The sequence below is a fragment of the Eriocheir sinensis genome, chromosome 15 (genome assembly GCF_024679095.1).
Source record: "Eriocheir sinensis breed Jianghai 21 chromosome 15, ASM2467909v1, whole genome shotgun sequence".
Classification (NCBI taxonomy): Eukaryota; Metazoa; Arthropoda; class Malacostraca; order Decapoda; family Varunidae; genus Eriocheir; species Eriocheir sinensis.
Window position 1 is genome coordinate 18,807,487 of NC_066523.1, and position 18,104 is coordinate 18,825,590.

The 18,104-nt window shown below is 44.2% G+C and overlaps 1 protein-coding gene across 1 annotated transcript in view; it reads left to right on the forward strand.

Annotated features, from left to right (window-relative positions):
- Window positions 1-3,980: 3,980 nt before the first annotated feature.
- Window positions 3,981-18,104, forward strand: part of LOC126999006 (lachesin-like) — a 37,637-nt gene continuing 23,513 nt past the window's right edge. The window contains exons 1-2 of the mRNA XM_050861318.1: window positions 3,981-4,466; window positions 13,453-13,793. Of these exons, the coding sequence (XP_050717275.1) occupies window positions 13,730-13,793 (64 nt within the window). The 5' untranslated portion in view covers window positions 3,981-4,466; window positions 13,453-13,729. The remainder of the gene's footprint in view (window positions 4,467-13,452; window positions 13,794-18,104) is intronic.

The following is an 18,104-nucleotide window of genomic DNA, read 5'->3' on the forward strand; positions in this document are numbered from 1 at the left end:
CAAGGCTTCTTCCAGGTGGGGCCTGATGGTCGGCCCAGCCCGTTCTGGCGCAGGCGAGTGTTTATAGTGGCGCCATCTTGCATTGGCTCATGCTGCCCCCTGGAACTCGTTCTTGATTCGCTTGGACGGCTTCCTCTAGAGTCCGGGTTGATGGGTGGTCTTCAGGACAGCATGTGGGTAGTTTTAAGCCACTCGGCGGTGACCGAAAAATCCGAGTGGTAGCGTGGGGATTCGAACCCGCGTCGTCCATCACGCGGTGAATGTGGGTCCAGTACGCTACCACTTCGGCCACCGCCTACCCTACGCAGGAACAAAATAAAGACCCACAAGACGCTGCTCCAACAAAAGAAAACAGAAAGAGAGGTCGAAAGAGCTGACTTCCGGGTGGAGAGGTGTCCTGATACTCTCGTCTTGAAAGAGTTCAAGTCGTAGGCAGGAGGAAATACAGACGAAGGTAAGTTGTTCCAGAGTTCGCCAGCGGAAGGGATAAAATAATGAAGATATTGGTTGATTCTTGCATGTGCATCTTGTGTGTGTGTGTGTGTGTGTGTGCGCGCGCGCGTAATTCACCACGTCCTGACCACGAGTTGAACTCGCAATCACCAGTATGTACCCTCCCGACAAGAGCAACCTCATTATAGTCAATCTCTGGGTACTGCCAGGGCCTCCACACACCACACACTCAATCCCCCTTGCACAAGGGGGGGGGGGGGGGGGGAGACAGTAACCATTCCTTGTCAGCGGAAAAATCCCGCCCTGAGCGGGGTTCGAACCTCCGCCTGTTAGACCGTGAAGCCTTGCAGTGCAGAGCTTTTAACCACTGAGCTACGGAGCGGTGTGTGTGTGTGTGTGTGTGTGTGTGTGTGTTCCACTTTTCCTTATTTTTTTGTCTTCATACTTCCTACTCTAAAGTTTTCTTCCTATTCCTCTTAGTTATTATCATCATTTTTATCTCCTCCATTTTCCCGCTTCCCAGATGCTTTCCATATAGAAGGGCATCGCCTGCTCTCATATGGAGTATTCATCTCATGTGTACTTCATTCTCGCTAAGCTCCTCCGTTGTAAAGGGGTAGCTATGAATCGGTGGGCTTGGCTTTGAATCCCGGCCAGGGTAGTCGGCTCACAGCCCACCAAGCTGCCTCTCTTAAGTAGGTCGAAAATGGGCACGATAGCTGGGTAAACGGGGAAGAAAAACTTTCAACCCAGGTGTTTCACTTGCCCCGTGTCCCGTGTTAATGGATGCTCACCCACCACAGACTCAAGGGCCGATGGGATGGAGATGAACACCGAGGCCACGCGCAGGTATAGCGTATGCCCCAACTTTACTCTTTTACTTTACTCTCTCTCTCTCTCTCTCTCTCTCTCTCTCTCTCTCTCTCTCTCTCTCTCTCTCTCTCTCCCCCCCCCACCCCCGCGCCGTGTGATGTGTCCGGCGCTGCATGCATAATTACCGAATATTACATACCAGATTTCCATTTGTATGGGAAGAGATGGAAATGTTAAGTGTATTTTTTCGCTAAAGCATACATACATATGAGAAAGTAAATGCACAATGGTGAATATTTTCACAGAAATTGAAATTTTACCTAATGATACCAACTCACAATTTTTAAAGTGGTATTTCTGCATTGCTACCTTAATCTATATAAACAATGTCAGTAAGGCGCAGTATTTTATTCAATCTGCCCAGATTTACGAATGAAAACAAGAGTGCATTTGCCAAAGCAAATACTACATTCAAATTAATGCCCCCACACGTAACTTTTAACACGTAAGGACTAGGGTTTGTTTCCCGGGATCCCGGGATCCCGGACAATTTTTTCAGTTTAAAATAATCCCTTATTTTTTTTCAAATCCTGAAATGAGATGAAAAATCATGAAAAAAAAAAAAAAAAAAAAAAAAAGACAAATTAACTGCAGACTTGTGAACTTGTTGTGAACTTGTGCTTCTATTTATATGTATATGAGTGTTGTCGTGTGTGTGTGTGTGTGTTGTGTGTGTGAACCTGGAAGGAAGGACTTTACTAGGTTGAGTATTATAAGCATATATTATAGCACTGTTGGCACTAATGTTACATAAAATAATGAACAATATACACCATGTCTGCATATTCCACTTTGCTGTGGTATTATGATGCTGAGAAAAAAAAATGACAAAAAAAAAAAAAAAAAAAACAGCACACTTGAAGGACCGAACAGTGACGGTTACCAGTAAACAGTGTGTCTGTCTGTGTCTGTGTGTCTGTCTTGCCCGCCCTGCTTCCCGTTGCCACAGCTGTTAGTTTTTAGCTACTTATTGCTAAGATTATTTTAACATTTTTTTTTTTTTTTTTATGCATTGTTTGTAATGTGTATGTCTAATACATCAAATCTCTCTCATATCAAAATCTATACGTATAACGTGGTAAGGAATTGAAAATCCATCATTCCCTCGATTAGGAGCTAATTTTTCCCCGAATCCACAAGGAAAAAGGTCCAAAGGAAACGACAACACGTAAGGACCAAGCCGCATCGCAGATCATTCACTGCCACAAAGAAAAAAAATGGAGAGCGTCACAGAAAAAATAACGATAAGCTACTCTATATAAGAAATGTCTACACATTTCGTGCCCTCCTGTCTGCAGTCTTCCTGCCGACTGTGTCCTGCCAAGCAGTCAGTGCTAACTTTGTTCTTACGTATCCGCGCTTGAACTACGTTTTTTTTTTTCTGCAAGAATAAGCCTCACTTGTCATTGCCAGGCAGTTAAAACCTTTTTAACATGGAAATCCATTTATTTGCAAATATTTATCCCACAGACGACTAACCTAGGTAACTTATTTCATGAATTTACTCATTCAGTCTTCAACATAAGCAAACAAAAAGCTGTTAAGAAGGAAAAAAAGTAAATGTTACGCACTAACACCTGTGGCTGGGGACGAGGGCAGGTGTGGCTTCACCATGTGGACCTGCAAGCCGCGACGGTTCCGCGGGATGGGGGGCGGGGGGACCCAGCCAAGGCCCCGCTCACAGGCACAATACGGCCTTCAGGAAACTCGTCAATATACATACGTGTGTAACTGCGTACATGTGCATCGGTAATGGTTGGATGTTATATTGCCTACCTGCCATTAGTTAAATTTATCTTCATGTAATGCAAAAAAACTCGAAATACCAACTGTTTTATTCTGAAATTTATCTTCCATTTTTTCCCTCTCACCATGTTACCATACGATTCAATATTTTTCATAAGTTCTCCATGTAAACGAGCACGTAAGATATACTCTCGTGTCCCGGAAATGCAGACTGAGGATTTAAAGAGGTCGGTTGATCTTTATGGCGACTTTTAAAAGTCGAGGGATAGCTTTGTTCCTAACCTAAACCTCTTGTATTGTGGGACTCACGTCCCAAATATCCCTTTGCCCGTCCTTTTGCACGATATCTAGTACAACACGGAAAATAAGGTATCAGCCTCTATCGTTTCACTGACGGACGCGGGCCAAAGCTCTTAATTTCATCACTATCCGCTAATTTGACAATTTATTGTCCATCTGTTATCCTCGTTCCTAAATGTGTTCTGACCACTGACAATACACAGATTTGATTTAATTTTAGTGTTTTCTGAATTCACGATGAAAATTTCTAACAATTTAAATAAAAAGCTATATTCTGCAAAGCCCGCGTAGCTCATAGTGATACACCTGAACTACAGAGGAACAAGTAAAATTACCTTATCAAAGCCTTATTCCGATACGAGGCGATCCATAACTGTCATAAAACATTAGCTTAGCATCCCGTCCTCCCAACATGAAGCGAGCAAGCCCCCGGGAGTCAACACCATCAGGCTTCACGCTTGGAGGCTCCAATGAGGGAGTCAGGGTCGTTTTGTTCCTCGCGGGGATTGGTCAGTCCCACGTGGTGCGCGGAAGAGGGGTGAGGGGGCGGGGCGGGGCAGGGCCGCGTTGGGTGTCGGCGGGAAGCGACATGGAAGGCTCAGCAGTTGTGTGTCAGCGTGTTGGGGTGGTGCGGCCTCTCCCGCTCTGTGCCTCGCTGACTGGTGACACAGACCAACAAGCGATCGCAACTTTGTCTCAACTTCCCAATGCGTATCAGTAACTGGGAGTGTCGTGACCAAGGTGTTTTCCAGATACTCCTTTGAACACAATATCTTATAAACGTTGGAGAACCTTATGTACACAGCATATATTTAAAAAAAAAAAGGATGTGATCGCTAGTTTCGAAAACTGGAGAAACACCATTTTCGCTTGTTTTTAAAACTGAGAGACCGACCGCACCCTCAGATTCCTTGTCCAGACAAAAGAGCGGCAGTCCCTGGTGACGAGGAGACCTTGTGTTGGGCTGAATTAGTGTGTGGACGAGCGAGTGGAGCTGCGGCGGTGGAGCCTCGGGCACCGAGCTGTGTTTGTGGCCTGTGGATTGAATTTTTAACACGTGGTACACGGGAAGCTATCTTTGGCCCGGCGTGAAGGTGAGATTTGCTTTATATACTTAAGCTTTGATTCAATCGGTTTTGCTTTATATACTTATGCTTTGATTCAATCAACCGATATCAATGTTTCTGTTGTTGTTCCCGCATGATGATTACAGGAGCTCGGAATCTTCCATCACAGTGGTAGCGGTGAGCGTGTTCATGTTATGTCAAAAGCTTCAATGCAGTACTATTCCAACAGTAGCTGTGCGGGGGTTGATCAGGTATATACTTAGGAACTGATAAAAATAATTGTCGAGACAGCAACTAAAAGAGACAAATATATATAAAAATACTCATTAAACCAATAACTAACTGTAACCTAAGGGCGTGCGAGAGGCAATGCTGAAGATTTGGCGAGGCACATAAATTTTTGAAACAAACATCTCGCACAATGCTTTGTGTCGGCACTAAAACTAGAAAAGCAGGTAGCTAAAAATGCTCTATTATATAATTACCAGAGTTATATCACGTTAATATCTATATATTTATCTATCTATCTATCTATGCGCTTCCGTGGAGCAGTGGTCAGCGTGTCAGGCTACGACTCTGCTGGTCCGCGTTCCAATCACAGACCGAGCAGTCGGCGTGCAGCTCACTCAGCTGTTCATCCTCTCTTTCGGGGTGGTCGATAACTGGGTACCTGGGAAACCTGGGGAAAGTAAACTGTGGCAATCCCGGATTTCACATTGGCCCGTGTCTCGGGGTAATTGGTTCTTACCTACCACAGACTCAAAGGGCCAACGGTTCGGAGATGAGCACCTAAGCCACGCGCACCTATAGCGTATGTACCCACCTTTACCAATCTTTACCTTTATCTATCTATCTATCTATCTATCTGCAAATCTACCTCTGTTTCTGCCGCTCTCTTCCTCAAAATCTACTTATTTATCCCTATCTATCTATATATATCTATCTATCTAACTATCTATATATCTATTTGAATAAACAGCCACGTTTGATAAATATACATAGAAAAAACTTATATATATATATATATATATATATATATATATATATATATATATATATATATATATATATATATATATATATATATATGTATGAAGAGATGAGCCAAGATAAATAAAGAGACTGAGCTACATCCATCCACCAATCCGCCCACCATGTACCGTGGTGATGGGACTCGGGTTTGAGTTCTGCTTCAACCTGCTGACAATTTTCAGCCATCACCGAGTGGCCGAAGACTATATCCACGCTGCCATCAATGAACTTTATCTTCCGCGAGCTCGGTCAACAGGATCACCGAGGCAGCACGGGCCAAGCGAAAAGAAACACATCACGTGTTCGTGCCACTAACGCCCCCACGGTGCAGTGATTAGCTCGCCAAGCAACAAATTCACTGACCTGGGTTTGAATCTCGATTGATGAAGTCGGTCCGCATCCGAAACAGCTATTCGTTCTACCTTTAGGGTTTTATATTATATATTTTTTTTTCTCATTCGGCCCATAGCGCCTGTAGTCTGGTCGTTAAGTGAGCACCTGAAGAAACCTGGGAAAGGTAGAATATAGTAACCCGCGTCACACTTGCCTTGTGCCTCAAGGCCAACAGTGTGTGTGTGTGTGTGTGTGTGTGTGTGTGTGTGTGTGTGTGTGTGTGTGTGTGTGTGTGTGTGTGTGTGTGTGTGTGTGTGTGTGTGTGTGTGTGTGTGTGTGTGTGTGTGTGTGTGTGTGTGTGTGTGTGTGTGTGTGTGTGTGTGTGTGTGTGTGTGTGTGTGTGTGTGTGTGTGTGTGTGTGTGTGTGTGTGTGTGTGTGTGTGTGTGTGTGTGTGTGTGTGTGTGTGTGTGTGTGTGTGTGTGTGTGTGTGTGTGTGTGTGTGTGTGTGTGTGTGTGTGTGTGTGTTCTATTAGGGAAGAAATCCACTGGTACTTAAGTAGTTCTTTTTCGATGGGGGGATGGAGGATATTATCGTTTATCTGCAGCAGTTATATATTTCCTATCTAAGTAATGGGAAAAAATAATCAGCATACTTTTCGTGACAATAAAAAAGGGGAGAACAAATTTAATAGTATGTAACTATCACTTCAGATTGTGAAAGTCTGAGCTCATCAAGGAATTATTCGTTTTCAACTCTTCAAGGCCGCAAGTGCAGGTGAAAAGTCTGCTATATTTTCTAGGATCCAAAACACCTGCCCACTCGTCGAGGTGTCACGTTCTTGGATTCCTTAACTTCATCATCTCCGCGCATGAGATCTTTGTGTTTATTCTTCTCGTCTCGCCCTTCAATTTTCATCGCTGAGCTGCTAAACACTGCGATAATCTTTGCAGCGTGCTGGCAAAAGAAATTTGTTTCTCCCATGGTAATGATTTGTGTTTCTTGTCTTGAATAAATTCATAATCCGGTAAATCATCCCCTACATCCATGTCCCTTCACATTTTCGCTTGTTTTGTTCCCGTTAACACAGCATAAATCTAAGCCATACTATCAACATGCACCGTAATCTACAACAGGCGAAATATAAACACTCAGACACATACACACACACACACAAAAAGTGCTTGGGGAAGGAGGAAATGTTGGGATAGGGAAAAATAAGGAGCGTGGGTGTGGGCGTGGGCGTGGGCGTGGGCTGGCCGTGGGCTTGGCGCGGGTGGCGGTGTGTAAGCGTAAAGCTGCACCGTGTTCCCTGTGTTCGTTCCCTGACGCTTCATCACTACACACTTTGACTTACACAAACCCGATTTCTTCATGCAGTTCCGATTCTGAGCAAAATTAGGAGATATGAATGGCCGGGTGATTCAGGCTTTCAGTGTTTTCATTTTCCGTTTGAGCTCAGGATCAGAATTCAAAACGTGGATTTTAAAACAAGCAAATACATTTTTAATACTAATGGAACATGATTCAGTAGTGTATTGCTGGACTTAAACGAAAATTATTGAGTTCATCTTCAATATATATATATATATATATATATATATATATATATATATATATATATATATATATAGATATATATATATATATATACACACACACACACACACTTTACAGAGAGCGCCATTGTGCAGTGACTTTCGACATGAAAGACTTCATGCAACCAGAGGCCTCGTCCTTGCCGAAACTTGGTTCTAGGTACTCACACTGATGTATTGTATCTATAGTATTTTGCGCCGCGCGTCGCCGCAGCAGATGACCTGTGCAAACACTAATTCAGTGCTGTGTACGTACATTTAAGGTAGTGGACGGCATGACGTCTTGTCAGATTGTAAAAGCTGCCGTGGTGACCACGCCGGTGCTGAATGGCGCTTGACGGTGATTGATGGGTGAGAAAGCGTGTGTGTGACTGTGTGTGTGTGTGTGTGTGGGGGGGGGTTACAGCAAGGGACAAAAACAAAAACAACAACCACAAAATAAAGTCCGCTAGATGCCTCTCAGAGCAAAAGCAAAAAGAATGAGAGGCCAAACGAGTGGTCAATTTCGAGTGGAGAGGTGTCTTGATACTCTCCTCTTGCAAGAGTACAAGTCGTAGGAGTACAAGTCGAAGGAAATACAGAAGAAAGGCCGTTGCAGACGCTACCAGTGGAAGGGATAAAATAATAAAAATGCTGGTTTAATCTTCCATAAGGGATCTGGAAAGAAGAGGGGGGGGGAGGGATGTAGCAAGTTCAAAAGACCAGTCACCATTAAAACACTGATAGAATATAGAAAGAGATGCAACATTGCGGCTGTAAAAAAAAAAAAAAAAAAGAGAAGTAGTGTGTATGTAGCGTGTATGTAGTGTGATGCGGAGGGTAGGAGATTTTGTCGTTAGAGAGCATGCTGAGCTACTCTCTGGTGTTAGCGAGACAATAGAGAAACGGAACGTGAGAAAAAGGGAGGGTCTTTTATAGGCTTCCAGCACCCTCTTGCCTCCCGTATATACCTCACCGGGAGTAGCTTGCGCCCGATTCGGCAGCTGTCTTAACTGGCAACTCCCGTATGTGTGTGTGTGTGTGTGTGTGTGTGTGTGTGTGTGTGTGTGTGTGTGTGTGTGTGTGTGTGTGTGTGTGTGTGTGTGTGTGTGTGTGTGTGTGTGTGTGTGTGTGTGTGTGTGTGTGTGTGTGTGTGTGTGTTGTGTGTCATATACTCTTCCTCCATCTTTATTTCTAACTTTCGCTTTTTTAGTACAAAATATTGCATGTTCAGGCTTACTTTAAAGCTACTGTTACTGAAAGCGGTAACATACATTAACTGTTTCTCGATATCAATACTAAAATAAGCAAAATAATCTTGTTCATAATCTATTCTGGCAGCACGAATATTATGAACTCACAATGGCATAATGAGGCACTTTTCAGGTAATTATCACCGTGCTTGAGACAACGATATCCAACAAATACTTTTAAAGGGCGCCACTTATCACTCATATTATCAAGTTTCATAAACCAACCTAATGGGTAAAATGCGAATTATTTTTGGAAGATGAGTTAATATTTTCTCCTTACACTAACCTGGCTAACTGAAAACAGCATAAAACATTCGGGATAAGAATTGTCTAAGAAAAGGAAACGCCTGGCCTAAGAAAAGTAAACTGGGTGTTCGCCATCAATACCGTCACGTTGGACACTTTGCGGAGGTGTAGTCACGTTGGATTCCAGGCTTTGTTCAGTCACGCCGCACACCAGGGAGTTATGTAAAAGGTAAAAGTTGATGACATACGGTAAGCTGCACGTAGCGTCTGTGCTCACCTCCATTTTGTTGGCCCTTGAGCCTGAGGTGGGTAAGAACTCACCACAGAGCAAGTGTGACATCCGGGTTATTATCGTTTACCTTCGAAATGCTTCCCCAGCTACCAATTTATCGACTAGCCCAAGAGGGAGGATGATCAGTTAGGTGAGCTAAGCGTTGCTGGTACAGCCCGGAATCGAGCCGGGCCTATTTATTCGCAGCTAGGCGTGTATTTATCTGATCAATATTATTTGACAAAACCCAGGAATGTAGACACCTTCCTAATTAACTAATAGCTGAAAGTGAATAACAAATGAATTTCAACGCTCAAGAAAAAAAAAACTGTACTGTAGTTTCTGTAGCGATGTATCAACTGCTCAATACGGTCGGCTGCCAAATTGAAAGAGCATAACGGATGAAATGTGGAAATATTTGGAGAAACTGCATACGTTTGTGGTACACCGCCTCCCAGAACACTGATTTCAACCCTTATGGAGACGGGTTGCAAGCGGAAGGAGCACCGTCGCCATCCTGCGGCCAGTATTTGATGACCTCCCAGGCAGCAGAAGCCTCAGACTCCCGCAGAAGGAGCGGGAATGGTCGGGAGTTAATAAGAGGCAGTGGCGGACAGGACGAGATCTCCTGAGCCTCTTCATTAACACCCAAGGAAGGCGGCTGAGCATTTGCATTAATAACTCTCTCGGCCAGACAATGGGGGAGTATTTACAAGTCGGGTTCATTGCGCCCTGAATCACTACATAAGATCCCCTGAGGGAGGGTGTGGGGGGCGCTGTATCCCTGGTGCCGAGGGAAGCAAATGGTGCCGGCGGGTTATTGGGACGCTGGGATGAGAGGCGTCTTAGGTGGTGTAATGTGTGGCCGCGGCGGTGGGCTGGCAGGCGCTCTCCCGCGCTGGCACACACACGCACACACACACACACACACACGGGGGGAGAGAGAGAGAGAGAGAGAGAGAGAGAGAGAGAGAGAGAGAGAGAGAGAGAGAGAGAGAGAGAGAGAGAGAGAGAGAGAGAGAGAGAGAGAGAGAGAGAGAGAGAGAGAGAGAGAGAGTAAATTTATATGGCATTCTGTCTACTCGTACTGAGCTACTTTTTTGTACGTGATGTACAAGTACAAAGAGTTATCGACGGTGTTTATTTTACGCGGGGCTCTCGCCGAATACTTTACTGAAGGGATGTACGGAGCCTGCTCCACAGGCCTGCGTAATACCATGATTACTTTTCTTACATGAAACGTTTATCTACTATGACATCTATTTAGCAATTAAATTCTTACTATAAAATGACTGATCAAGGTTTCGTGTAAAAGAACAACAGCAACAACAGCAACAAAAAACATTAATGATGATAATAATAATAATGATAATAATAATAATAATAATAATAATAATAATAATAATAATAATAATAATAATAATAATAATAATAATAATAATAATAACAATAATAATAATAATAATAAATAATAGATAATTGCAGGAAATTTTTCCCTTCCACCATATTTTTTTCTTTCATGGCTTGGGTACGCTAGGCCACGCATCTCGTGTGCGGGAGCATGAATTAAACTCCCTCTAGGTAATCTGAATATCTACCAGGGCATTTATCTACGTTCATAGAGATCCGCTTCTGAGGGGGGGGATGTGGCTCGAGGTTAAGACTGGATGCCCTTCCTGATGTCACTCGGCGTCATTGGGGTTGGAACCACCTCGCCCTGGCTCATCACTTTCATGTCTTGACGATTTAACCCACCAGGCCACTGAATCCCATTCATATATATATATATATATATATATATATATATATATATATATATATATATATATATATATATATATATATATATATATATATATATATATATATATATATATATATATATATATATATATATATATATATATAGATAGATAGATATATAGATAGATAGATAGATAGATAGATAGATATAGATATAGATATAGATATAGATATATAGATATAGATATAGATATATAGATATATAGATATATAGATATATATATATAGATAGATAGATAGAAAGATAGATAGATAGATAGATAGATAGATAGATATTCCAATATTTCCCCCAGTTTGCGGATAAAGTGAGCAAGGTATAAAATGTGGATATTAGTTACCCGAGAGTGTGCCGCCGTCAATACACAGAGTTACAAAGAATAATGGAAATCTCTAGACGATCCCGTAAGTGTTATTCCCCACCACGCAGGCTTGTGTTGGTGTGGAGGCATTGCGAAGAAGGAGGAAAAGGATGTCACAACACACAATATCTTCCCCGGCACAGCAAGAGTTTTCAGAAAATGTAACACAGAGTTTAGGTTTCCAAGTCACCAAAAAGATCCAGAACTTGCTGTTCAAATTGCTATAATTAACTTGTTTTCGTTGTCATTTAAATACACAAATATATGCAAATTTGAGAGTAAGGAAGTAGGAATTTCGACGGCTTACACTCTTTCCAAATTTTCTGTTTACTTGCAATTTAAAGATGTTTAGCAGCGTGTAATTTTAAAAGGCTTTTAATGTAAATGCAAATGGTCTTGCGGCCGCCGGAGCGTGCTCATCCTTTGTCTGTGTAAGAGGCTGTGTATTACGGCGAGCCGCGGGAAGGGTGGACGCCGCCCCGGGAACACGGATGGCAGGGAGGGACGACAGGCAAGGTGGGTGTTGACGGCCTGCGGTAAACAGTTTGAAATGATATGGTGTGCAATGTGAAGAACGGCAAGACAGGAGACGACAAGGGAATGACGAGGAAGGTGGGTGAAGGGAGCGAGGGGCGGTGCAGCGTTACAGGTAGTGGGCGGAGGAGTGGAGAAACGAGAGAATAGAGACGGCCAAGATAGCAAGTGACAGGAGGCGTGGGCGGTGATGGGAGCAAGGGATGGGGCGGAGAATATAGAGCAGTAGATTGTTAGGGAAAGGGGGAAAAGTGATGTGAGCGGGTGACGGGGAAAAAGGCAATGACGGGAGCAAATGAAGGAGCGGGGAATACGGGAGAGAAAGGTGACGGGACGTGGATGGGAAAACAGGTGGTGATGGGAATGGGGGAGAGTGGTGTGAGAGTGACGGAAAGAAGGCAATAAGGAGACCAGGTGTTGGGGTGGGGAATATGGGGAGGAAAAAGGTGACGGGAAGTGAGATGAGTGACGGGAAGGGAAGGCGGAGGATGGAGAGAAAGGCAAAAAGGTGACGGGAAGTGAGATGAGTGACGGGAACTGAGATGAGTGACGGGAAGGGAAGGCGGAGGATGGAGAGAAAGGCAAAAAGGTGACGGGAAGTGAGATGAGTGACGGGAAGTGAGATGAGTGACGGGAAGGAAAGGCGGAGGATGGAGAGAAAGGCAAAAAGGTGACGGGAAGTGAGATGAGTGACGGGAACTGAGATGAGTGACGGGAAGGGAAGGCGGAGGATGGAGAGAGAGGCAAAAACTCTCACTTCACCCTAAGCTCAGCAATGCCGAAGCAGAAGCAGCAGCGGAGAAACAGCAGTAACTTAAGTGGCTGTGCCTTGACACATACATTCCCGTTCCAGAGACAACAACAAACTGCAGACAAAATCGATGCAAGAAAAAAAGTAAAATAAAAATAGGGAAGGAAGCAAAAGGGAAAGGAAAACAAAGCAGTGGTGATATATAAAACGTGTAAACGGATGAAGACAAAAGGGAGGACAAGGAGTGTGTGAAAGGGAAGACTGACTGTAAAGGTAAAACTGAGATAAAAAAAAAAGTGCGGCAATGAAAATATATAAAAGAACCTTGTCATATTGTTTATGTCTCTTTCAATGATTTATTGTCATATACCTGTGGACACACATGTTCTGTGAGTTCAAACTTTAAAAACTGGAAAAGCAACTCAATAAAGTTAATCATTCGAACACTGTCGGATTCTGATAAACCTTTGTCGTTAGGGTTCCATTCCAGTCAGCGTATTTGTTTGATGTCTCTCGCCCACGCCGCAACACAAGCCGGGATGCACTAATTACTTAAGGACAGGTTAGAGAGTCTACATCATAGGAAGATATGCTCCCAGAAGGGCGGAAGAGGAGGCGAGGGGAAAATCAAATAACGAGGCAATGAGGAAGTGACGGGCGGGCAGGTTCCCAGGCCGACGAGGGGAATAATTAAATTTCCGGCATGTGATCGCTGCACAACTAGTTTTCCTATTTCTCTGACGTCCTGACATATTTCTCCCCGCCTTGGCTGTGCCCATCACGTGTCTGACCCTTACAAGTTAGGCTGAAACGGCTTGCTGAAGAGAAACTAATTAGTCAATGTTTCCTTTTCAGGCTGAGTGAACGGCACCTCTACCCCGTCGACACAGGAGTCTGGCACAAGAGCTGTCAACACCAATGGTTTCACTTGTCGATGCCTGCTGTCTTGTTCTCATAGAGGCAAAGTGAACACTTGCAAGACAGTTTTCAAGAGCGACAGGATGCTCTCTTCCCGCACGCCACGCCCCGCCCCCCACACACGGCCTTTCCGGCGAGGGGGCTGACTCCTGGTGTGCTGCCCCAAAACAAACTCAAGACAAAGTAACCCTTGACCCAGACGGAGGGGGTCACGATGCCCCGTCTTCCCGCCGTGCTACCAGCCAACATCCTCCTGGTGACCCTCGCCTCCCTGGCAGGTGAGTAGTGTCAGGGCACTTGGCCATCCTACCGTTGGCCACAGCAAAATCCAACTTGTACAGTATTTCATTCTCTCGTTTAGAAATGGGCATATCTAAAGAAATATTTCACATAATGCAATGCCAGGGTAAAACTGAAGGGAGCTACATATCTATCATTATACCAATGATTTGCCGTAAGCATCCAAAATTAGCATTTTATACACTTACTTTGCGGAAAAAAAACAGCAAATTTGCTTAATATTCCAAGCTAAGTACCAAAACTTTAACTTGCATGCCATAATGACACAAAAAAATAAATCAGAATAAAATATTAAGGGTAAAACTCATAGTAATGGATTCAAGTTTCAAGTTAAAACATTATAACACCAAGAAAATAAGCAAACTTTGCGCCACAAGCCTAGAAGTGTTAGATTTTACATTCAGTGGAATATTTGAGAATGAGGAGGATTTCATATTGAACAGAAAAGGGAATGGGATGACTGAAATAAGTAACTAGGAAATAAACAAAAGAAGGATTGAAAACTTTCATAAGATGGTTAAAAAAAATAATGAAAATGTTTGAGTTACCTTGTGAAAGACGGACGGCATATTTTAGCCTTTTTATGTTCTCAAGCCTCAGCGTCACGAGCATTTGCAGCCATAAAGTGGAAATTCGACAGCTGTCCTGAAATGAAATAAAAGCTAACGTTGTTGCCTATTGCGCCGGTAGGCATCTTCCCGGTGGGGCCTGATGGTCGGCCCAAGGCTTCTTCCAGGTGGGGCCTGATGGTCGGCCCAGCCCGTTCTGGCGCAGGCGAGTGTTTATAGTGGCGCCATCTTGCATTGGCTCATGCTGCCCCCCGGAACTCGTACTTGATTCGCTTGGACGGCTTCCTCTAGAGTCCGGGTTGATGGGTGGTCTTCAGGACAGCATGTGGGTAGTTTTAAGCCACTCGGCGGTGACCGAAAAATCCGAGTGGTAGCGTGAGGATTCGAACCCGCGTCGTCCATCACGCGGCGAATGTGGGTCCAGTACGCTATCACTTCGGCCACCGCCTACCCTAAACCTATCATAACGTGCCTGTAAGTAAAGGAGTAGAGACAAGAAAGAGGTTAGACATGGTAGGAGAATGAGTGTCCGGTAAAAAAACAACACTGCAGCAGTATAAGCAGTATATTTGCAGTGACTTTTGTTAAGGTTAAGAAAAAAATAGAGCATCTTGTGAGGAAAATGAATCTAAGGTTAGTTTGAGACGAGTAGTCTGGGAGAGTAGTTTTTTTATTAATTGCATCATTAGTTTGGGGAAATTTCTTTATATTATTACACATGCGTTATTCTATGATATTAAATTATTCATATTGCATTTTATGTGTGGGTGATGACCGTCTACTCGTCATAACCTAAAGTCCTGGAGGAGAGTCATGCCTTCTGATCAAATATTAGCCGCGTTAGCTGTCGGCAGTGTTCGTTCCTCCCCGTATGGAGAGGCTCAGCCGCAGCCACCCGCTCCTGGCTCCGAGATGCGACACTGGACGTGCTCCCCGCCGCTGAGTTTTTTACACAGCCAAGCAAAGGATTAGCTGAGCTTTTACCAGTAATTTGCCAGCCAGCCAGACAGTTTGCCAAGTTAATGGACCGAATGGGATCGTTTATCGCATCCCGTGAAGTGTATTAGCGATTGGCTGCGCGTCGGCGGCAGGCGACGAGGCCACAGGTAAATACTGACTCGGGGCCCAAGTGTATTATGTGACACCTTTCTCGACGCACACACACACACACACACACACACACACACACACACACACACACACACACACACACACACACACACACACACACACACACTCGAACACACACACACACACACACACACACACACACACACACACACACAGTACCCGGAGACCGACTCAGTACCCAGAGACCGACTCAGTACCCAGAGACCGAGTAATAAGCCTTGCTCTAATCGGAAGGGAATATACATGCTGGAGATTGCGAGTCCAACTCGTGATCAGACCGTGGTGAAATACACACACACACACACACACACACACACACACACACACACACACACACACACACACACACACATACACACGCGCGCGCGCGCGCAGATCAAAGCGTGATCAGACCATGATGAATACACAATACACTTGCATTCTCTAGAAAGGCGAAGGGTGCGTGGAGACATGATCGAGGTTTATAAAAGGATGAAGGGTTTTAATAAGGGAGATATTCATAAGGTTTTGTTGGTAAGAGAACCGGGTAGGACACGAAGTAATGGGTTTAAACTGGATAAATTCAGATTCAACAGGGACATAGGCAAAAATTGGTTTACTAACAGGGTTGTGGATGAGTGGAATAGGCTTAGCAGTCATGTGGTGAGTGCCAATACAATTGTCACATTCAAAAATAGATTAGATAAATTCATGGACAGCGATATTAGGTGGGGTTAGATACACGGGAGCTTAGGTTCAAAGGACCTGCCTTGCACAGGCCTACCGGCCTCTTGCAGACTCCTACGTTCTTATGTTCTTATCTAAATGAAATACGTATATATATAAGAATAAGAGAGTCGCTCCACCTACTGACCTCTCGTCAAAATAAAATCTGAACATGTATTTCCTCTCTGTTCCATCATCAACGGTATATTTAACTGGAAACGCCTGCCCCAGAGACTGGAAAATTTTGTGTTACCTCCGCTCCTAAAACATTCAACTCACAGTTCATTAATGATCTCAGGCCACTTCCCATCACACTCACCTCCAGCCTCAATTGTGAGGACTTTATCTTTGTGATCACTCTGACATAAGTAACTCCATAGACACTACAATATGGTAGTGGAATCCTCCTCTACTTTTCCCTGCCTGGTCAGCTTCTTAGATTTCATGCACAGCCGCCTGAACGAAGTGTCTCCTCTCCTGTCCTTGTCTTTGCAGATATTAGGAAAGCGTTTGACCTTGTAGATCACTTTTGTCAACACTTTGTCCATAAAACTAGACTTCATCCTAAAAAGAAATGGTTGTGTGACTGACTGGCTTCATCAGCGGCCATCAGCAGGCAGTTCGCTCCCGATGCTCTTTCTCCTTGCAGCTGATTACATGTGGCATTCCTTGAGCTACTAATCTTGGTGCTCTCGCATCATAATGGTGCATATCAACGAATCCCTCACGGACACACTACACCGTTGGAAGTAAGCGGACGGAAGTACCATGAATATCCCTGTCGCAACACCGGAATTATTCATCACTACAAGAAATGCTTGACAGACTTCAGGCGTGGACGGAGGAAAACATAATGCAATCAGCCATGCCAAAACAAGTGTTAATAGCACAAAGACTGTGCTAGATCGGCGTCGCATGACCCTCCAACACCTCCCCAACAATTTATATTATGCAACTAGGGGTCTAAAATGGAAAATGCTGAAAAGTAAAGATGGCGCCACTATAAACACTTGCCTGCGCCACAACGGGCTGGGGCCGACCATCAGGCCCTACTATGAAAGCCTACCGGCGCCACAGGCCAAGACGTTAAAAAAAAGCTGACTTTGTTTATAATGCCATGTTGTAGGGTTCATCAGGGCTAACAAATGTTATTATACAATGCCATGTCTACAATGCATGGGTAAGCCAGGAAAACAACTTGAAGAGAACAATAACAAGAAGATGGACAATCTGTTGATAGGCGTCTGCGACGCCGATAAAAATGGTGATGCAAACCTGTACTTCCAGAAAAGCGGTGCAACTCCCACTGTTATCAGATGATCCTCAACAGCTCCAAGTAGGACAGTCAACCAGACTATGTGGCATTACTGTGGATAAGTAACTGAACTGGAAGCAGCACGTCACCAGCGTTGTTAAAGAAGCCTCATACAATCAGTACATCTCACGTGTAGTATTCCAGCGTGGTCATCCACTCCGACATTCAACCAACAACAGTGCTCGAAAGGATCCCAAAACGGGCATGTTGGGTCATCCTATGGCCTGCTCACACCACCTACATCGATGTCCAGTCACCCTGGGTCAGCCGAGACCTTCAGCCAGGCACCACAGCGCCATGAGAAATTTTAGTGAGGTCTTACTATACTGTGCTTACCGCTGCCAACTCCTACCACCCCAGGCGTCTCCCCCTACCGGCTTCACCAGCCATCGCAACAGACTGGCACACGTCGCTGCGCCGCGCACTGACATACATATTTAGAAAGGTTTCTTTCATAGAAAGCAATATTACTGAGCATAAAGTTTTAGTTTTTTTTATGGTTAGTTGTAAGTAGCCACTAAGTCATTACCATTTACCTCAGAATTAGACAAGTATGTAGGTTTTCACAC